This window comes from Betta splendens, chromosome 5 (assembly GCF_900634795.4).
Source record: "Betta splendens chromosome 5, fBetSpl5.4, whole genome shotgun sequence".
Taxonomy (NCBI): domain Eukaryota; kingdom Metazoa; phylum Chordata; class Actinopteri; order Anabantiformes; family Osphronemidae; genus Betta; species Betta splendens.
The window spans coordinates 567903-590963 of NC_040885.2; the positions used below are offsets into that span (position 1 = coordinate 567903).

The 23061-nt window shown below is 44.6% G+C and overlaps 1 protein-coding gene and 2 long non-coding RNA genes across 5 annotated transcripts in view; 2 read left to right on the forward strand and 1 right to left on the reverse strand.

Annotated features, from left to right (window-relative positions):
* The first annotated feature begins 388 nt into the window (after window positions 1-388).
* Window positions 389-2261, forward strand: LOC129604113 (uncharacterized). Its single transcript, XR_008694759.1, has 3 exons — window positions 389-703; window positions 904-994; window positions 2160-2261. It is a non-coding gene; the product is annotated as an uncharacterized LOC129604113 (long non-coding RNA).
* A 505-nt stretch (window positions 2262-2766) lies between these two features.
* suclg2 (succinate-CoA ligase GDP-forming subunit beta) overlaps window positions 2767-23061 on the reverse strand; it is a 64923-nt gene continuing 44628 nt past the window's right edge. The window contains exons 10-11 of the mRNA XM_029150187.2: window positions 8711-8831; window positions 2767-3669 (exon numbers count right to left, since the gene is read on the reverse strand). Of these exons, the coding sequence (XP_029006020.1) occupies window positions 3557-3669; window positions 8711-8831 (234 nt within the window). The 3' untranslated portion in view covers window positions 2767-3556. The remainder of the gene's footprint in view (window positions 3670-8710; window positions 8832-23061) is intronic.
* LOC129604112 (uncharacterized) lies at window positions 12139-17749 on the forward strand. Of its 3 annotated transcripts, none has more exons than XR_008694757.1 (3): window positions 12139-12300; window positions 14415-15708; window positions 16202-17749. It is a non-coding gene; the product is annotated as an uncharacterized LOC129604112 (long non-coding RNA). The 3 variants fall into 3 exon arrangements; XR_008694758.1 differs by lacking the exon at window positions 12139-12300 and having other exon boundaries at window positions 13470-14523; window positions 15584-15708; XR_008694756.1 differs by lacking the exon at window positions 12139-12300 and having other exon boundaries at window positions 13470-15708.

Consider the following 23061-nt stretch of genomic DNA (forward strand, 5'->3'; position numbering starts at 1 on the left):
TCGCGTCTCAGGGCGACCTGAGCGCGATGCATTGTGGGACAGAGAAGTGCCCGAGCGCGTGAGCGAACACCTGCCGGTGAGTCCGCGAGGGGAAGTCACGAGCCTAATTATCGAGCAATTTAAAGCGGCGTTAATTAGTGGGTGTTGTCATTCAGACGTCAGCAAATGAGCTCTGAACTACTGGGCTCCGTCTTTTTACCGGAGGCTCCGCCAGACGTGGGCGCTCTGCCTAACAACGGTGAAGAGAGAAAAAAAAAACGACAATAGGTAGCTTTCACTTGTCCTCAGCTGTTGTTTGTCTGTGAGTTTAGTAAAAAAGATAATGGGAAGTTAGTAAAGTAGGAGGTGAGGAAGGAAAGGAGTCAAAGAATAAGGGAAGAGGAGGAGATCTAAGGAAGGAATGACAGAAAGCTGTATGACGGAGAGACTGAATGAATGAAATGATCTTAGTGGAGGTTTGAATAAAGGCTAATTGTTTTACTAATAGTTAAACAAGGGAAGAGACGCTTGATGGAAAACATCCCAAAAACCCTTTGAGAATAAAACCCGCCTCCAACCTCTCCACTTCAGACTGAAGCAGAAGCTGAAGACGGACAGGAAGCGAGAGACTGCGGCGGAGCAAAAAGAAGACGGAGGAGACGTGCTGCTTATTGCAACTTTTTAAATCTGCCTCCACTTCGCTCACTTTCTGGAGACGGCCAAGGTAATTTAAATCGATTCCAAGTCCTTCAATGGCAGGCGCGCTGACAACAGTTGGGAGAGGGGGAAATGGATTTTTCTGCTCATCTTCGAACCAAGGCCAAATCTGAGGACCTTCGCGCTTGACGTTTTTACGCTCCTCCACACCGCGCTGCGTTTTCCCCGCCATAAAAACCTGTTGACAACTGGTTTTTATGTTTCCAGGCCGGCAGAAAGACAATAACAGCTGTGGAGAGGTGAGGCCAGAGCCGCTGCATCACTTCAGGTTTCTGTCAGGAGGAGCGGCTGAGCGCACGTGAGAGGAGACGACCGCTGTCTTTATTAGAGAGCGTGTGCATGGACACACACACACACACACACACACACACACACACACACACACCTTATCTAACCGCCGCCTGGTCCACAGATGCACAGCCAGAAAATTGTAAATATTGAACAACCCCTTGTCTCTGAAAGATGGAGTACAATAGCTGGAGGCAATTCATAGTGCTATTGCTTTTTTATGAACTAATATGTTCATAGTTGTTGCTGCCAAATTACTCAATAAATATCCAATACTTCCTAAGAGACGGCCTTGACCCCGTTGTCTGAGAGAATGTACTTCACGAGCGCCGGCTCTCCCAACGCGCTTAAACACCGAAGGCAGCTTCATAAAGTGGCAATTACCGTTTTGACATCAATTCAGATCCGCGTAAAAGAAAAAAAAAAGGCGATTTGGGGGAAAAAAAGAGAAGCAAAATGGACAATTACTGAGACAAATAAAGCGAGTCACCGTGGGTGGGAAATCAAACACCCCCTGCATAATAATTCAGCTTAATTAAAAAGAGCGGCTTTTAAAACAACACCTCACCTCCAGGGGCGAACGGCAGCGGCTGCATGGTGGCGGTCTCCACGCTGACCTCCAACCCCCCCCCCCCCATCTATATTTATATGAAAGAGCGGGACTAATTTTTCCCACTAAATCAGTGTGCACATTCCGTTGTGACCTCCAGCTTGACACTGAATTAAACAATATCAGGGCCCGAGAAGGCTGCTTTAACAAGCCTTAAATTCCTCCATCCAATCCATCAGCCGGCACATTTCTGACACACAGAGGGAAGAGCATGAAATAAGGCAATTATTGAACCCTTCAGCCCATTTCTACGGCCCGGCAGCCGCACACCTCTGGGTCTGTCTTCAGATGACTCTCAGCGATAAGATGCTGGAAGTGAATAGATTATAAATAAATTATAGAAGGTTGCACTAACCGTGGGCTTTGCATGGGTGTTGGCAGTTAATTCTAACCTGTCTCTAAACGCTAAAGGTGCAGCAGTAAACGCCAGAGGGCCCGTTTGAGGAGCCCTCCACTGTGCCCGTTCAAGAACATATATAGTACAGGTGCTTAAGAGAAGTTCTGCTGTTTGAGGAGCTCCGCTTTGTGTGTGTGTGTGTGTGTGTGTCTGTCATGGCGGTGGCAGCCCATCCTGTGTGTCTGGATGTCCTCTCAGATTGCCCAACAGATAATCCATCACACAGTCAGTGTGTCTGACAGGAAGAGGTCTCAGTCAACTTTGTAGCATCCACACGGGGCCTATGAAGGACAGTCACTCTTCTCAAGTCCCTCGCGGAGACGAGCGCCCGGCGCTGGAGGCTCGTTGCTGTAACTTGATTCCTGAGGTTTTATAGACCAGAACGGCTCAGACTGGCGGATCCTGATAACTGGTGAGAACAACACACGTCCTCTTCAACCCAAAGCACAAATACTGTTCTGTGCCGTTATGTTACAGTACATCTACTGTATTACAAAGCAAACAAACATGGATTTGTATAAAACCACAACGATTTGCTGAAATATTCTTCAAAATCAGGACGGTTCAGCAAACGACTTTTTTTCTGCAAAGGTCTTGAAATGAGACGATGGAAAATAGTTTGAGATCCTACAGACACAGATGCACAAACTGCTTTTATCCACTGACATCCCATTTACCCGGCAAACATAATCTCTCCAGTAAAAAACAAACAGACTCAGCGTCGACTTCGCTCTTCTTCAGCAAACGCAAATTAAACTATGCAAGGACGACAGGATATTCTTAAGTTTGTTTTTAATCTCTTAAATTATTTACACAGTTTTCACATTGTATTTAAGATATTCCTGTCTGTATACATTCATGATTTTCAATAAGGAAAGTATCATTTTACGTGATTTTGCTTCTTCAGCATCTCTGTATAAAACCATTGCAGAGACCAAAAGAGTCTGTAAGACAACTTACAAAAGATCTTTAAGCCTTCATGTAGTAGGCACAGGTTTAAACAGTTACACACTGTGTACAATAGAGTGAATAAGCACTTACACAGGATATGATGCACGGATGCTTCACACATCGCCTGTGGCCCAGAAATACGGCTGAGAACTAACATGGACAATAAAGATTGTTCCAACGTTACCTGCTGCTCCTGTTTTAACAGAGTGCCGACAAATAAACCCATACACCATGAACTGTCAGTTGTTCTGTAACTTTAAAACCCACAATATGCAAAGAAAACAAAACAAAAATGGAATGAACAAAGTGTTAATGAAGCTACTAGATCATTCTGATCTCAATTATTATGGTTTTATGAAAGAAAAAATAAGAGGTTTAAATGCAGCAGAGGAATCTATAAAAGGTGATAAGAGCGCATATCACCTCAACACCTGCGATAAGGATTGTTGGTGAGACAGTGTGCATGAGTATGAAACAATAAAAAGCCCATGAGAGGCGAAGGCTTGACGTGTGGAGGTCTGCATGTGTGAGAAAAGGCTGACGGTGACGCTCTGAGGCTGTGGTGGACGTGGGTCATGGGCGGATGCACTGTCGTCGGACTGTAGGCGACGCCTCTACTTCTTGATGGCAGCCACTGCTTTCCTGGCAGCGTCGTCCAGGTCGTCGGCTGCGGTGATGGGAAGGCCGCTCTCCGTCAGGATCCGCTTGGCCTCGTGGACGTTGGTCCCTGGAAGAGACGGGGCGGCGCGGTCACAACAGGCCACAACAACAGCGCACAACAACAACTGACTCGGACCCGACAAGCCTGTCGCCACACAGGGCGGCGGCGGCAGCGGACGGAGGGACGAGGAGAGACAGGAGCAGAGCTGACGACAGGGGGTTAAAGGTCAAACCTCCCCCACTGCTGCAACAACAAAAGCCAGCTGTTTGTGTTACATTCATGGACGTAACATGCTGTGACGGCCAGGAGGAAAAAAGCCGGGCGCATCAGTCAGCGTTTGCATGTCGTCCCCACAGTCTGAACACACGCCTACGTGTGAGAGTGAGCGGTTGTGTCCAGAATGAGTGTCTTTTAGTTTTCTGACTTGTGTGTTTCACCCATGACACGACAGTTTAAGCAGGCTCACACACAGCGTAGGCACAGCACGCGTGTGGTGTGACTGCCATTTCTGTGCATTGGCTCTGACCAATGGCGTGTAATTAGAGGCGCCGAGGTGTGTGCGCGAGCGTTTGTTTGTGTGCACTCACAGGTTGACCTTCGCACTCCTGGCTGGCGTGTAATTAAGACTGCATGATATGTGAATTCTCCGGAGGCCCGGTCGCCCTGATCAATAGACCTTTCATGGGGAATTCTATTACCAGCGCCACTTAGCGCCTAATATTTCATCTCTTTTGTCCAGCCAGATAATAAGTCATTCCAAACACATTTCTGCAGGCTCACACTCCAAACAATCAATTCTGCGATGTAATTAATTAGAATGAGAGCAGGAAGAGCTCCCGCGCTGGCGCAGGACCGGGGGGATAGTGTTTCCCCAAGTCGTTTTCCAACAGCGCTGAAGTTTCGCCGCGTGCGTCCGATCAATTTAGGGCCTCAGCCGACGCTCCTGTCGCTCGCAGCGAGGAGAGGGGTCAGCGCCGTACGTCTCACGGACCGATAACCTTCATGGGACTGGACGAATCCATATAATCACACGGGCAGGTGATTAACACTCAACTCAATAGGCCTGGAACAGCTGTGACAGCAGTGTGTGTACGTAGCAGGCAGAATGCGAGAGAGAGACAAATATGCAAATATATATGTATATAAATAGAGCCAACGATACATTTGTGCCGTTTTTATTTCATGAGCAGCAGCAAAGGTGTGTGCAGCGCTGTTCAGCACTGCTGTGTTATCAATGTAATGTATGAAGGGCGAATCGCACATCTGGAGAAGTGAGAAGGAACACGTGCATTTACAGGTTTCACTTCCAGCGTTTGAGAGAGAGAGAGAGAGAGGGAGCGGGCGAGCGAGCACAGGCTAGCAGGCAGCTGGAGTGTGTGCTCACCTGCAGCCACTAGGTGCTGCCAGAGACCTACTCACAGGCTGGATGAGGACGTACAGGACACCCTGCAGGACCACACCAGCGACAGGACCTTTATTATTATTGAATGGCCTTAAAAGATGGTTTTTACGCTCCAGTGGGAGGATCACAATATACTGCATCAGGAAACACAACGTGCGTCTGCGCCTCCTGTTGGATCGTCGTTCCAATTAGAGGCTTCACTTGTGACTACTTTGTGTCACTTGAATGTGAGTCAGGTGCGGTCCAGCGTGTTTGGGCGGGACGATCGGTGCTGCTGGAGTTCTGCTGAGGCGGCAGCTCCTGGGGTTGGGACTCATTCCGCCCTAACAGGACGAGGGGGCTCCACAATGGGCTTGGCTTTGCTGTGCTGGCGTGAATTTCATCTAACTCTGTTTTCTTGCATCAGACGCGTGACTTTTAAAAGAAGCACAGCAAAAAAAAAAAAAAAAAAACAGATAAAAACCAAAACTTGTAAGCCACAAAACGTGTCCTCTTTCAATTTAATCCCCGGAGGGATTTGCGTCTGCAGCTTCCACTGCAGTGACCAGTAGCTGATGTTGCTAAAAATCATCTGTGTATCTGATATTAATAACTAATACTGCTGTTTGTTATGTTCTAGCCTTTTGGCACCAGTATAACTTTTCTTCCAGCTTCTACGGGATTTGTCATTCTTCCGATGTCTCATGATGAGCACAGTTACCTCAAATATTAAAAGGGTCCCTTTTATGATTCAGTGTCATCATACTTGCTCAGACTTTCCTCATAATAATCAGGACCTAACAGTGAGTGTTTTTCCGGCACAGATAAAGAAGATTAAGACCTTCTTCCTTCGCTCCTGTGCGTCAAACATCAAAAGCTTCTCGTTTAAACGGAGAGCAGGGTTCTCCTAAATGGCGGGCGCCTTTTCCTTTGATGTCCTACCCAGTCATTATTTCCTAGTTTAAAACTGTACAGTCAGTCTATATATTGTATTAATTCACCACGTGTCTGCATGACTGCTGTGGTTACTGCTCAAATCCAATAATGTTTACGTGCTTTTTAGACAAGAAAAAGAGTAATTTAGACAACATACAGTATAGATTTAAAGTCTAACTATTGCAGAAGCAGCAGACAGAGCATGCATCCAGTATATATCTCAGTATGTGTGCACCACTTGGCCCTGTTTAAGGTATAATGACACTGCCAGGACCCATCTAAACTTTACTATAGGACCTGTGTAATTAAAGGGTGAGAGAAAATGGCCAGATCTCCTTGCAAGGAAAGTCCAGCCAATGGTTGACAGACAGTAGTGGAAGGGCTCAGTAAATCAATAGGCCCATGTACAGATTTAAGCGAATTCAGTCACCTTTTCTCTGGACCCCGAGGCCGTTTAAGAGATTTTTTTCAGTCTACTCACGGTGTCTGTGTTCACACCGTGGCCAAAGGGGGCAGTGCTTCCTCATGCATCTCTTCTTATCCCACTTGTGTGTGTACACGTCTGCGCCCTGATGAATCCGTTGCATTTAAGGCGGATGGATCGGAGCAGGTGTTCCGGTTGCAATTCATCAGGCCGATACACAATAAACGCGCCGTGCGACTATTTCACCCCGATCGGCGCCTAGTCCTCGTTCTCCTCCGCGTGTGGGAATACACCACTCTCCACCAGCGCGATCGAGCCAGGCCTTTATATTAAGAGCCCTCCCAATTAAAAGTGTGCCAGTTAATCCATTCTGATCCTGTTGAAGAGTGTGTGGCCGTTCTCGCTGCCCTACGGTCAGCCCAGCAAGCTGAGCTGATTGATTCTGAACCAATCTTCTCCACAAGACTGAAGCCAGGATGTAATGACCCACAACTAAAGCTTGGATTAGGCCCCCACCAGGAAAATGTGGTTGGACCGGCCACCAGCAGTGACCTTCTGGACTCCGTCTGTCTGTGAGGTTGAATTAAATGGCCAAGAATGAAAAATGTGCACTGGCTAATTAAGGGTTTGCTTTAATTGCCAATCTTGCGGCGTCTTCTTCTTCTTCCTCGGCGGAACGTGTCACCGGCAACTCCCATTTGAAATGCTCTGTGTTCTCAATCAACAATAAGATGACAGATGCTGGATACAGATGTCACAGATGTGCATCTTGCACCATACTGGCGGAATCTGAGCCAGCACCTGCGTTTCTTTCTTCTTCTAACTTTGTTTGCAGGTGAATTGCGGGAGTTGTTCTTAAATAACACATCTGTCTTCATTATAGCTGCAGTTTTGGCTTAAGCGCAAATTGACTTCAGACAAGAAAAACACTTTCACACCTACTCAAGAAGGTTTTAGGGTAGAAAGTGTTGAAAGCGGTGTTGCGCACATCGATACGCTTTTAAAGCCGCTCGCACAATCCCCAGATTGCTTTTTTGGTTCTCAGTAGTTTCATTTAACCTTTAATATTTATATTTTTGAAAGGCTATTAAACATTTAATTAGTATCAACGGTGTTTGCTTTTTATGTGCACAATAAAAGTTGCACAGTTGGCGGTTATTTACAGTAAACTGCATTGAGCTGTATTAGAAATGCCTCTGACTCACTCCATTACATTTTGTATAAGACGATTCAACAGGCCAATTGATCTGATCTGAGTCATTCATTCAATCATAGTTAAAATCTTGTTGACAAGAATATAATGGTGCATCATAATGTCATGGTTGACTGTGCTTATTTCATTTATGTAAACAACGTGTTAAGAGATTCAACTGGGGACAAAACCCTTGAGTGCAGATGACGATACAACTTTCCAGTCTATTGTGTCCTAACTGCCTCCTAGTGCTTCTTGCTGAAACAAGCCAACGCGCTCTCTGACCTACAAACCACATTAGCAGCAGTGTGTGAGGACATGAAGGCTAACGCACAAACGCCCTGTGTGCTCGCGCTGTGCTTTGGCCCCCCACTCAGCAGGATCTTGACAATTAAGGGGAACCTCCGACTGGCCGTGAGCCTCTGGATGCTGCCGCTGCCATCCTGCACACGCGAACGCACGCCGGAGCCCACAAACAGGTTTCATTAGCATGTACGGGGGAAAAGGTGAGCCAATCAGCGCTGTCTCTGCTGGCATTGCGGCGAGCACTAATGACGGGTGCGGCAGGATGTGACATGTATGAGAAATGCACTGCTGTTCTTACCGGGACACTGGGCCACAATGAAGATGGATAGGCTCCAGTGACTAGAGCGGCAAGAATACAATGGCTCCAATACAATGGCTTTCAAAGGAAACGAGGCTCTGCCTATACAGGCTAATGCAGTAAAGATCTGTTCCTTCAACATGCTAAATATAGACACATTTATATTTAAATTAGTTGTAATAGCTGCATTATCCACCATTATCGTCTTTGTATCCGTAATATCAGCTAATAGCTAGTGGTTTGCAGACAGCGAGCAGAGATAACAAGGGCTACAGGAACAGGCTCATTTGAATAGTGAATAAAGCTTTTTAAAACATATAATTAGAGAGTGGCTGACTGTTCAATGCCTGTGTTGGTGTTAGAGACGCTGGGCTCATGTCCAGTATGTCAAGTATAAAGATAAGTGATGAGAAGTAGATGTATTAGCAGGGTTACACAATATATGTATTATTAAATGCCCGTTGAGTATTTTAAGCCCAGACGAGACCAAGATCAAGACTACATGATTCAAGGGAAGACTAGGGGGGGCAGGACTGCTGTATGTAAGCAAATGAAGTGTGGTGTTCCAACCTTCAAGCCTGACCACCAGCGGAACCTTGAGCTCCAGCTCTCGACAGGCCTTAGTGATGCCGTTGGCAATGATGGCGCAGTTGACGATGCCACCAAAAATGTTCACCAGGATAGCTTCGACCTGCGAAAACAAAGAGGTCATTTATTGACTGACAGACCTGTGGTCAGAGTGCAAACTCTGGAACTGAAATATAGCATGTGTTTTTATATTTGCCACCTGTTGCAGCATGGGACACAAACAAAAATACAGAGCACTGTATCCTATAGTGTATGTTTATTTTAAACACTCGCTGCTACATACAAGGAGCAGTACACAAAAATATCTGGCTGCTGTACAGATGACATCTGTGGTCGGTAAACAAAAGCAGTGCAAAACAAACAAAATCTCCACAATGGGGAAAAAACAGGACATTTTCACTGTTTATATCCTGTACTTCTACAAACACACATTATCTAATTTCTGTAAAACTTCTTTAAGAGCTTTCAGAAAAACTCCCAAGTATCCAAAAAAAAAAACAAAAAACCCAAAATCCAACAGAAAAGCATCCTCGCTTTTTTGTGGACAATGGAACAAGCTCAATGATGCACAACGCGACGACACAGCACTGTCACGGAGGCGGCACCAGATGATGTAGCGTTGAAATTAAGAGGGCAGCAGCAGGTGAAAGAGTGATGACATGACAAACAAGCAAAGCTACACATTGCTTCAAACCCAGCGTGGCTCGCTCATGTGTAGCTTTAGTCTACGGAATTTGACTATCACCGTGGAGATGAGAAGAAAAACAGTTATGAAGATAAAAAGTCAGTTTTGTCACGCTCAAATACCCAAATTTGTCTGTGCGCGTGTTCACTTCAGCCGTCGTGCTAAAACCTCCGCAGAAAGGTCTCTTTCACAAAATGACACAGAATTTATATCTCGAAGTATTAAAGCAAGACCGAGAGAGAGAGAGAGAGAGAGAGAGAGAGAGAGAGAGTGTGTGCGCGTCTACGCTGACAATCTAACACTTAGTAATTACCCTGGCTAGCTCAGTGGAAAAGTAGACTGAGAGCACACAGGATTAATCCTCCATGTTTGTTTATAATCACTGCTAATCTGTCAGTGCCGTTTTAGATGAGCAGCTTGTGGGGGCGTGCGTGCGTGTGCGAGCGAGCGAGCGCGGGGGTCCCGTCGCGAGTGTGTATGTTTTCCGTGTGCGGTAATGATGTTTACAGGCAGAGAAGATCAAGGACTTGGACGGCTGACAGAGCGCCAGCCACGGCGTTGTCCTCCACCAAGCTATCCAAATGAGCATCTCCTTACGAAACAGCGGGCAGGCGACAGCGCTCCAGAGCAAACACAGATGCCGGCAGTGGAATAAAGACTCGAGCGGCAGGCGGAGGAACGGAGCGGACTGTTAGGTCAACGCCGAGAACTGCTACATGCTGATTAAGTGCATCACAGGGATGCAGAAAAACAAACAAACAAAAAAAAATGAACACGGCTCAGTTGTTTAAATGAATCACGACCTCCAGTTCACATACTGTAAGTAATATTGTGTGATGAGGTCTCTAATGTATTGAAATAATGATCGAGGCGGCCTATTTTAGCAGATACTGTGTGCATCTGAGAAAAAAAAAGTTGATGCTGAATGTAATGAGCTTTTGTTGGGTCCATTTTAAATCAAGTCAGGCTCATTTCTACAATGATTTGCTGCAGCGTTGTATCATTTTATGCTTTATTACCTGCAAACCAGTTATTTTCATACCTCCTAAAGAATAAAGGTTATGCTGAGTCTTGTCCTTTGTGTTGGAGTATTAAGAAAAGCATCCAAAGGAGGCCACCACGTCCTGACCAAACCACTGCCTCCCTCCCATCAGCGTCCCTCAATCTGGGGCCCGCTCACTGGCGGCGTTGGCCGGCCTCCACTGGGGGGCAGCAGAGATTTAGAAGCCTCCTCTCCGTCTCCCTCGCCGGGGAAGGCTCTATTCTCGCCCCAATCTGCAGCCCATTTTTCAATTCTGTCTCTGTTGGGAAGAACCATATTTCTTCCATTCATGCGTCTCCTATTGACACCTATGTATATTAATGATACATAAGACATGATTTATCTTGTTTGGCACAGAAGTAAATGCAGTTTATAGAAATATGGATGTGGCGAGAACCGAGTTGCACTTCGCTGGAAGTTTGTTCTGTTGTTGTGATATCTCTGGTTGAGGTTTACAAGCATGTGCACAACAGGAGAGAGGGAATTTTCTCTGTGCAAACAAGCAACTGAACATTTCTAGCATTTACCTTCTTACTGCATCGCACACTTGCATATCCCTAGGATTCTGATCTGGTCAGGCATGTTTCCATTAGTTTCACCAAGATGCTAAATAACATCTGGTCGAAAAGAACAGGAGCTGAATTTGGCGGGTCCCACTCAAAATCACTGCTCAGCTCAGTCCAGACGTTCGGGTTCTTCATAATCTGAGGTCTGACACAGCACTGAGCACCTCAACCCCGCTCCAATCTGAACACAGCCCACCGTTCCTCAAAGGCATCCACTTCAGCTGCGCTAACTTAGCGGGGTTGATTTTATTTCCGTCAGAGCTCAGCATAAAAAGGCGTCAGGTATAACGTGCCAGCTCGCTCTTTTTTTTTTATAGGGGGATCTTTGTGTGCTCTTTCAGACGGTGTTACGGCATGAGCCTGTGCCTTTCACCTGAGTGCCAGTGGAATGATTTAAATTTTACAAAATAGGATCACTGCTGCCGGCGTTCCGAAGCCCTGCCAAGGCTTCTTTTTCCCCATCAAAGTTAAAAAATGGCCTTCACAGGAGAAACAGGTTTTTCTGCCTCTTATTATACACCCCGCTAAGTGCATTTAGGATAAAAAAGGAACCTCACCGGGACAATTGGACGTGCTCACGTGGCCCCGCCGCCACACTTCAGTGCTGCATGTTTCAAAGAAATGTGTTTCGGATGAATGTTTGACAAAGCGCGCGTGTATTGTAATAAGAGCATGTCTAATTAGGTAATATGGACTGAGGACAACACTGGGTAGCGGCGTCGCATGCTCGCAAACTTCATGAAAAGCAAACAAACACGATGTACTTTTCTCCTCCAAGTTTCGGCCCAGGGGGGAATCCACGCATTGTCGTCAGCCTCATTCTGCGGGGCTCCCTGTCACAAGTTGCGCGCGCGTTGCCGAATTATCACTCAAATGCACATTTCCGTGCCCAGGCCCTGGTAAGCGCCGCTAATCTCTCCGCAGGAAAGGCAAAGAAAGGGAGAAGCATCTTGTTTCCTTTGTTAGCAGCGGGCTGATAGGAGCAGAAGAGGCAGGGCTGCAGATGGGTGTGTGTCTCTCTGTGGCCTATTAGGGCCTATTGTTCTGCCTTATCTACAGGAGGCAGCCGGCACTGCTCTGGCAGGCCCTGCTTCATTTTGTTTTCGATCAGCTGCGCTTGGCCCCGAGGCCACAGGTTAACATGCACGCCTTCCAAATCGAGGCGGGCCCTCGCTGGCTTTAATCACACATCTTGGGAAGACGGGGCCGCTGTTGGCGTTCTTCTGTCCCGTGTTTGAAGCGAGATAGGAGGAAAGGGCTGCCTGACGCAATCAATGGGGTATTTACGATTTTCTTCTTCTAAATATATGTTGTTTGAGCGCGCCGTCTACCTGTCAAGCCCAATCCAAACCAAAAAGGCTTCACTACCTAACATTTATATGTATTTTAGGCGACAGCGAAGCCAAAGGGAGCATGAGAACCAGATGCGAACAAACACGAGCAACAAAACAGGAATCTGGGCAGCATTCGACTGCTCAGTACTGATGGAGGTCTGAATATACTGTACACAATAAATGACAGAATAAGAAAAATATAGCCTTGTTTACAAACCGTATTCAGGCGGCACACGTGATCAAATTAGTAATGCAACCGTGCGAGGGAGATGTTTACAGGGCAATCTTTCACTGAGTATTTACTGCGCCGAGCATCAGTCCCGTCGAAGCGAGGTGCTATTTTGCCCTTGCAAATCCATTCTCAGCGAGGACAGCGAGCAAGGAGGCAAGAATGACAAAGACAGACTGAGGGAAAAGAGGGTCTTGAAGTCAGAGAGTGAGGTGAAGTGAAACAGATGGAAGGAGAGAGATGGAGAAGAAAAGAGACGGCGAGAGGTGATGGGAAGTGGTGCGGTCCCCGGCTTCTATTGAAGGCTAGGATTGGCCCTGGCGAGGATGGATAAGAGGGAAATAATTATCCGGCCTGCTGAAGCATGACAGCCCCTTCTTGGGACTGCGATGAGACAGACTGAGCGTTGTGTCAAAGATTGGCCGTGTCATCGCTGGAAACTCCTCTTGACAGACAATGGCATGTGAAGTTTCACTTGACGTGGGGGGGGGGGGATGAAGAAGAACCCTCCCTGCAACAGGCAGCTCGATACCTGGGTGATCGATGCCTGGGGGAAGAGAGGGTTTCATCTAGAGGACACACAGATCCCACCACTCAAATCAGCCACAGCACATTTAAAGCAGCTCCTATTCACACAGTCACTACATTTATTTTAATCAAGTTCCCGCCATCCTGATATCTTTTACAGAAATCAAACAACAAGCGACTTAGTAATTCATTTCCAAAGGGGTGTGGTATCATCTGACAGCCTAAGCCCTACTCTGCATTGATATGTCTTGTTCACATTTATCCACATCTTCCAGCGGCTTCTTATCTACCCTTAGCAAAAGTACTTTATATGCCCACAGCCCCTCCAGGTTCCTCCAACCATTTTTCTCTCTAAAGCAAAGGATCCAGTCATGTCAGCCACGCCTTTGCTTCTGGGTTCAGTGTGTAAAAAAGGGGGAGGCTCCTCCACAACCCACATAACCACGCTGCCTTGAGATTTGCGGTCCGTTGTGAGTGAGCTGAGGTCACGGAACACGAGAACTGCCTTGCACCTGTGTGGAGTCAAACCCCGTTTTCCTACAAAGGGAATATTTTTGCACAGCTTTTGCATTACTGGTCACACGGTGGAAATCTCCACCTCTCTAAGACAGGTTTATCTTTAAAGCACATGCAATCCAGCCCCACCAGCTTGACGTGGTCCGAAACAGACAGTAATTCACACCTGTTGTGAGGGAGACAGTTACAATACGTCAGGTGGTTAGAGTGAAGGATGCAGCTCAGTGAATTAGGGGCCGGGTTTCCTGTGACACAGCCCCGTCGCTGCTCGCAGCCAGAAATCTAATCACTTCCAGTCTGGGCCAGTTGATGATGACAGTCAGGAAATAAACTCATGCAGCATGTGGTGTTTAATGATTGTAATCGTCCGCCTTCTGATCCAGTCCTCGCCAGGCATTCTCATTTCATTATTTTAAACGCGTCTGACAGGTGTGAGCAGCACGAATAATCCAAAGTAATCGAAAACATCTTAAAACGGGGAGCGGGCACATAAAGGGTCCATATACGTCGTGACTGGAAGCTCTATTTTTGACTCCCGCCTTATTTCAACCAAATACGAGTTTGCTTTTCATGTTTTTTGTTATCGTTAGAGCTCCATTTGCTGCAGTCGTCATGTTTTGTTGTCACTAGGTCCGTACTGACATGCACTCAGACTAGCTTGACCCATATTACGTTCTGAGGCCTCGCTGCAGTTGTAGATCATTGTAATAACGGATCTCTAAGTGTCGCATGGTATTTTGTGTTAAATCATTTAATAAAAAAATTGCAATGTTTCCCCCAAAGCAGATTCAGATGTTACCACTTAAGAAAACAAAAGATGAAGGAAAGACAACTCCGAGTGCTGCAGGCAACACTATGCTCGTGTGCTTGTATCAACCTTCAACACATCATCAAGGTAAATAACAGCTTCACTATTTCTTGCTACAGTGCAAAAAAAAAAGGAAACTCACGCTGTGTGAACATCACACGCTTATGACTTCTCTCAATGCCATTAACAGTGAGTGTACTGGTTTCTAAAATGCACTCGTTGTGCCTGAATGCTGTCCTGAAGGTCAGTTCTTTAAAAAAAACAAAAAAAACCCCACGCACTTTAACTCACGGGTCCCTTTGTCATGGAGATGGAAGCCAGTTGTGCACAGAGGTGCTTGGAGGTGCTGTAGTGGCTTCACCTCATTGGCTGAAGGCTTTGAAGTGGCTGTTCAGACACTTGGGCAGCTTGTTCAAATGAAGAAGGTACTGAAGATGCCTTCAATATGCTACTTGCTGCCAATGTCCTTGTTTCTTCTTCTGTCACCAGATAAAAAAAAATTGCAGCCAATTGGAAGAGCCAGAGGAGTTGCATGAAACAAATTTGTAGAGAAACAGCAGTTAAAAAAATAAATTAAAAAAACAGCTGGTGAAGGAGTAGTTTGGTTTTAAATGACATTAGGTTTATATAAATGCCATTAAAAATGCTATCTTTGAATTTTTACCACTATATAGATTAGGCTAACAGTCAGATTGCTGCAGTACCTTTTTGAGAAACTTAGGTCTTCAGCGATGTCAGAAGTTATTACTTATTGCTGTGGCAACAGGGAAAAGTGTGATATAAAAAAAAAGTAAGACAACACAACAGATGCGTCTAAATTTATAATAACTCAGATGAGATTTTCATATGGTGTGAAAAAACACATTTCACCTTTGTTTGAATGTGCATGTGCAAACCTCTGGACTCATCAACAAGGGGTTTTTTTGGAATATGAAACCAGTACTTTTGCTTTGGGAGTTCAATTAATGACCATGTTTCTAACGTCTCATGGTCGTTAACATGATAATCAAACATATAACACAATGTTGCTGTTTTGTTTTTAGTTTAATCCGTTTTTATTTTAGGATTAGTTGTGTTTAAATTAAATTTCCTAATTGGCAAAGCGTTTTAGGACACGCAGTCATAAATATGTATATGGAAATGACAGATACACGGCTAAAAAGGAACAGGCACAAGCCGCAGACTGAGGGAGACAGGCCTCTGTGGTGAGCGGGAGGTTTGTCGGATGTCAGCCAGCGGATGTAGAACTCGTCCACTGCTGTACACCTCAAGGTATCAGATTGCCCCTCAACACACATGCACACACACACACACACACACACACACACACACACACACACACACACCTAATGTGCACGCATTAAATCGCACACAAATCTATCGACAGTCACACACATGCGCACACGCAATCCACTTTGCGGCGAACGGAACTCAACAATTGGAGCCAGTGTAGGGCAGGCATATTATTCATCCCCAGAGGTTGTCATGTCACAGCTGACAGGCACACATAAATATTCCTCAACCTCCTCACCGAGGGTTAATGGTTGTCCATCAGGCAGAAATGAGACACGCACTGCGTTGGGTTCCTTAAGACACACACACACACACTACTGGAACAGCAAGGTCACTTATGAATACTGGAAAAAAACTGGGAAGCGTGTGGAACTACATGAGATAGATATGAATATTGTTCTTGATATTTGCATGTGCAATTGGCAACAGCTGTGTCAAACATAAGACTGTCTTACACTTCTTTCTTTTCCAGGTTCCTGGATTTTATCTACACTTTCAGCTGTTGTCTAGTTTATTTTCTTTCTGTTCAGTCTCTTGCTCAGCGGGTGAGATGTGTCTTTAGTTGCATTACATTATTTTGTTTCTTGGACAATGTGTTTTGAATCATTGAATGGCCCGTTCTAATAAACCTTCTACTTACTTGCTAGTCCTAACTTTTTCCGCTCATGTCACGCAAGAGGTGAACAGGCAAAAAACAAAAGCAACAAGGATGTATTTTTAGAGAAATGACATGTCCTCTACTTTGACCTTGTCCGTTTCTGCTGACAGCGGCACAGCTGGTTCCTCTGTCAGTTTGTAGAGCTACAGTATAGGTGCGTGTTGAAGTTTAATTTGAACAGATTCATCCAAATAATAATAATAATGATAATGATAAGATGATGAACAATGAAAGATAATAGATGCACTTGACAACACATTGGTATCTCACTGATTTGCAAAGCATCATTACGTGTATTTATCTTAAGATCAAACCAGTTTGTTAAGCATTTGGAGAATGCACGCTCTGCATTTCCAATCATTGATAAGGTAAATGCAGTGTAGCCTTATTATTACCCGGTTTGATCACAATGACTGGATTTGTTGACATTATTGTTATACTACTTGATGCACAATGACAATTATTTTTAATCAAAATTTGAATTGCTTCTACTCAGTGATGGAAGCTGCTTTGCACTGCGATTCAGGTGTGATGGAACAGACACATTAGGAAGCAGCCACTGTCTTAGCTGGTGACGCATCTTCTAATTAACGCAGTTTTTTAATAATTATCAGAGAAAACATTTCTGTAAAATACATAGAATGACAAAAGCAGATTATTTTCTGCTGAGTTAACTCTTGACTGGACAGGATTGAGATCGAAGCAGCAGAAACAGTGTCAGGCGTGAGCTTGCATGCTTTCGATTCCTTTTCACTTAGGTTTTTCCAGTCACTCTGGCAGAAGTTCATCTTGCTCTCATTAGGCCAAATTCCCCTCACGTCCTTTTGCCAATAGATGTTGTGTCTGTGAGAACCTGTCAGTGCTGTCCAGCCTTTGTTGAGACTTGACTCTTCAATTAAGTTTTTTTACAAACATTAGAAGACGGCAGTGAGGACGTCTGAGCAATAGTTAGAATACAGCTATGGTTAGCTGCCCCAACACAAAGGGGTCTATTCAGGGGGAAACACTGGGACTCTGCTGTATTGGCTATGCCCAGTGTTTGTACAATAGCTTTGATTGATTTTTGCTTCTTTTTTTCAGAATAAAAAGGGCCTCTGCTTCATCCAATGAACAGCTCTCTGTGCAGGCTGGCCTATTCTCTTCAACAACGCACGCAGCCTCATCCCAAGGCTCTGAGCATAAGTAGGCATTTAGAGCCAACAGTCTGAACAATCAATCTCACTGGATGCACCGAGCAGGAAACGCCCGTCAATCAAATGCCTCAATACTTCATAACACACGGGTGATCAGACACAAAAGGTGCTTCACTTCATGTTTCTCATAACTAAATGTAATAAGTGGGAATAAAAGCTGAAACCAGGACTGTTGCCTCAGTTTTTGAAATATTTTAAACTTAAATGTCTTTAGAGTAAATTGTATTTGCGGAGCTGAGCTTTATTTACGCCACCCACGAGCTGAAATCTGTAAACAAATTTATGCTTACATGCACCCACACAGTATTTGCGAGGGCTCCTTTTCGTTAAGTCAGATTGAAGCTTAACCTATAAAGTTGAGCTTGGTTCTGTGCTTAGACCACCATTTACTCTGCACAGAGGAAGGAATTATTTTATTAATATGAAAAAAATGCATAATAGTATGGGAATGGCATACATAATCACCTCGGAGAGTGGGTACAACAAACCGGCAGCTGAATATAAAAGAGCCAACATTTCCCGCTTTGTTCCTAATGCTGTACGGCCAATCAAAATTAATTTATTCTAATGTATGCACACAGAAGGTCAATTATCCAAATGATTTCAGTTCAGATTGCACCTGATCTTAGGAGCCAATGAGCCATCGAAAGGGCAGATGGGTGTGCTTTGCAAGGCAAATCATCACCCTGGCCCTCGTCTTTGTCACCTCCCCACCATTTGCATGTCTAAATGCGCAGGCCATCCGCTCACCTTTCGCGAAGAGCATCCCACCAATAGGTAAACAACTTAGCATTCATCCTTTGTAGAAGCAGTCGGTTTGCACAAGGAAACGGGGTAAAGGTGCAGCCGTGGTCAAAAGCGGCAAAACATTAGCCCCTTGAACCTGCGCAAACGTTAGTCTAAGGGTCACTGGATTTGTAATTCTAATCGCGCCTCAGCTCGTCAGCCTCACGTACGGTAGCTATGACACATTTCTACATACCTTGTGGCCAAAACAGAGGAGTATGGGAAGGAGTGATAAATGCTGTGAAGTAGGGGACTGACCGCTGGTGCTATAAATACCAGTGCAGAGGGTGAGTGAGTATTGAAAACACCAGGGACTAATGAAACACAAAGAAAAGAGAAGGAGAAGACTTAATATTGGCTGCAACTGGATATTTAGCTCGAGAGGCAACTCAGCGGGGCTGGGGTAACCTTGGAGAGCTGTAATTCTGATGCATTAAAAAGTTATTCTCTAACTTTCGCCAGCCTCCACGCACTGCACTGTTTTCTACAAGCCGGCTGATTTGTTTTTCCATCCTTGTCAATGACTCACTCAAAACGGTTACTGAAAAATAATGACTGTATTTTTGTCGACACTCAACTCTGTTTGACAATTTATGATTTGACGTTTAACCATAATGAATAAACCTGACAGAACTTGGGGAATTGATTGAAAAGATTTATTTTGCCCCCCTCCCCCTACTTCTGTCCTTCCACAGAATCCAGTCTCTGTCTGGAGAAACGACTGCTAAATTGCCAGAAATACGCGAAGCCTGGACGAAACAGATGGAGACGACCAGGTTTTAATTTCCAAAAAGCCCGGCATACACTGATTGGGCATGTTGATTTGCCTACCACATACTATTTTGCAGCAGAAGGTTTTACATGAAATTCCCCCCGTCCTCGAGTCTCATCAAAAAGACATGTGTTTCGCTCTCATATGCAAAAATGAAGGATTTTTAGTTGCCTTTTATGGCGGCGACCAGTGGCTCTAAGGTCGACATGGCTCTGCAGACCTTTGATGGAGCTTTAGAGAACGGAGCAGCATATCAATTAGCCGTTATGGGTTTGTGCAAGTACTAGACGGACGTGAAACCAATAAAAGTCTCATAAGGATGAGGAAGAGCTTGAGGAGAGACCCTATCCGGAGGCTGCCCAATGTCAAGAAGGGTGATAACTGTAAGGTGGGAAAATGTAATCATCTTAGACATGCAGGCAACAAAACTACATTAACTACATATTTAAATGGTTAAACCAGTCATCTATACTTTGGAGTAGTGGTAACTATAGATTACCAAAAGCTAATAAAATAAAGAAACAAACCTACTTAAGTACAAACATCTGCCATAGCCAAGTGAAATGATGCCATATTAAAGCATAGCTGAAGCAGCCGGGCTGAACCTTGTGTGGAACTAAAATGCTGTGACCTGTAAATGTTCTGCATGCAATCTTAACATTCAGCACCAGTCAACAAAGCCGATGTCTCAAAGGCAAAAGTGTATCGAGTTGTGAATGAGCAGTGGTTAGTAGATAATTATTAAAACATTAACTGCCATATGTGAAGAAGGTCATAAGTGGCTGCCAAATAGAGGCTGTTGTAAAGACTGTTGAGTCAGGGTTATTCTAGTCCAGAGCTAAATAGACTGGACAATGACTGGCTTGAACATTAGAGCTTATACAGTGCTGTTCAGTAAACTGGCTGCATATATCATATATTTAAAGGGAAAAGGCAAGAAGCTTTCTGTGTTTTTTCCATTTCTGACCTAAAAAGCATCTGCAAATTGCTTCCATTCGCAGATCCCTCTGATCCTGAAAACAGATGACATGTTTTCTGCTCACAAAGAAAACAGCCTCCTCGAAGCACTTACGGCACGTGACCCGGTCTTTCTTGAGAACGCGACTCAAAGAATTAATGCAGCGCTAAGAGTCCTGAGTCCAATATCACATTTGTTGTACCGCCCCATGTAGTAAAACTCCTCTTAATTCATTTTTTCCACTCCATAAACTCTACCTCTACACCTTGCGAAGCACCAGCACATTCCCGACTCCTGCCTTCAGTGAACCAGCGAGCGAGGTGCCACGCTTGCCTCCCCATCCCCACCTCAGCAAATAAAGTCTTTCGGTTCCTTAAGAATAAACAGGAACACCCCCATCATACCGCTCTATCAACCCACTACCCCACACACCAGTCAACCACGGACGCTTCGGACTACCCTGTGTGTGTCTGTGTGCGTGTTTGTGTGGCCATATGTGGCAGTAGGGGAATAGAACTCTTCTCTGGCAAGATGAGCTCCAGTGATTACAGGCTGAGACAGTTTTCTAATTATTCTGTCAAACATCAATCCTGTGGGCTGATGCAGGCCATCCTGTGGCCTGATGGACAATGTAATCACTGCTAGAAGCCCTACTCCTCCACCCATTTTACTGCTCTCTAGACCCGTTCCATCCCTCTCTACTCAACCTCTGCAATCTCATTTTCCTTTCTTTATCACTCTTTTCAAAACAGCTCACTCACTCACTCACTCTCCATGCTCTTCTACTCATCCCCTTCCCCTACACAATATATCAGTCATCGCAAAACTTTGGATGTGAAGGTAAAACAAATGATGTTGGAAATAAAGGAAATGGAGGAGCCAGTTGAAGCAAAGGGGACGAAATAATGCTGTGACAGGTAGGAAAAAAGAATGTAGGGGATTTTAGATGTAAAGACACAGAAACCTACTGATGCGGTTTTCCTTTTATGATATGGTCCAACTATAGGGACAACATTAAAACCAACTTTATGAGACTCTCTTTCTTAACCATGATAGAAAAAAATAATACTGGTCCTAATAAATGCAATAGATGAGACGGTATCTCTGCAAGAACTGTCACAGCTATGTGTGTCCTTAAATTAACATGGTCAACGCTGTCACTGGCACAACACACCACCTCCGCCATGCTGCAGCATGTTATAAATATAAAATACATTTCAAAATAGGAGCCCTAAGCGACTGTAAGCAACCGTTGTAACCCTCACACTACACCACCAATAAATAAGAGGACATGACAGAGGCATGAGGGCAACGTGAAAAAACAACCAAAAAAAAAACAGTAACAACTCAGTAGCTAGTATTAAAAATGAGTGACTTTCTTATTCACCTGAGACCTTCCAGTAATAATTAATCCTACAAATTATAATTATGTTGTTTACAAATTGTGTCGTCAATATATAATTAGGACCACAAAAGATTCCTGAAATTGATTGTGCTACCTATGAATCTCCTTGCTTCCTTTGCACTGCATCACAGTTTTCCCAGTGCAAATCTCTTGTCCATCTGTATCCTCCTCTGGCAGTAGCAGATATTGACTGGGATAATAGTGTAGGAAAGCTGTGTTCTACAATGTCTCAGCTGCTTGGTGAACAAGACAGACTGCTGCAGCAGCAGACAGCCATGTCAGCTTGGACAGCCTACTAGGGACTGAACTGGATCAGGCTCTCTGATACCAAATTCCTCCCACCAGCTGTCGCTTATCAAAAATGCAGGGACAATGAGATCTAGACCAGGGAAATGTGAGATGGTTGGTCATCGATAATGCAGAAGTATTAACTAAGGCATCCTCTTACTGCTGATACAGACCCTCCATATTAGTCCTTAGGCACCCGTTTTCAAAATGTGTTCAAGAGCAGCATGTGTACAGTGCTAATATACAGCTGCTATGCGAGTGTGTTTCTTGACAGCGAGACACACTTTGCTTTCTGACCCAGAGCCCCGAAACAAAACACAAGAGGAGATTTCTCTTGAGACACGGTGAGGGGAACGTTTCATGTGAGCCTCATTGTCTTTCCATTACACTCGATAATAAAGAAGTGTGTGGATCAGACAAGAAGCTCGTATCAAATCAGGCCTGGAAAAGCCAATTACGCTGACAATAATCTTTCGCTGTACTGCTGCCGGCGTGTCTCGCTATACAAAGCAACAAATACCTGAAGCAATACGAGCAGGCGCAGAAAGGGCATTTAAACAGGAAAAGTGCATATGTGAACACTTGCTCATTAAGCTTTACAGGGGAAAAAGACACATTATGAGAGCCAGTGCCTTTGGAACTTAAAACATTTCATTATTTGCTGACTGTTTTAAAATATTATGCACCATTCTGCTGAATTAAATGAAAAACATCCTAATTTCACAATTTTCTTTGGACTGGACAAACATGCTGGAGCTGGAAACCCAGGAGAAGCTGGTGAAGCTGGTGGAGTGGAGCTAGAGCCTCAGCCTACGACCCTGTCCAAAACCCAGGAGGCTTCTTTAAAGGGGGCAGGGGAGCTGATGGATTTGAGGGCTAACCTAAATCACAAAGTTCATTGTGATTGTTAGCTGGAAAACAGGCTTCAGGAACCCAAGCACAGGTGTGTAGTATTGTAAAAAATACATGACTATACAAATAAGCAAATGGATAAACAAATAAAATATGCATGTGTTAAACATATTCACATACTTGTAAAAGCTACGAATAAACACAGCATAAATGTGGCTAAACTAATTTTAAAAACCCTAAATAGCCTTAGTGTTATTTGCCAAGATTATAACATTTTCCTTATTCAACTGTCCATTGCTGATCTTATCATATTTACATTTCCAGCCATTTTTAAACACTGTGTTTAGAACAAATTAGGTGATTTTAATTAACCCAAATTTCTAATTGACCAAATGACAGTGAGCTGATTTTTATGTGAAC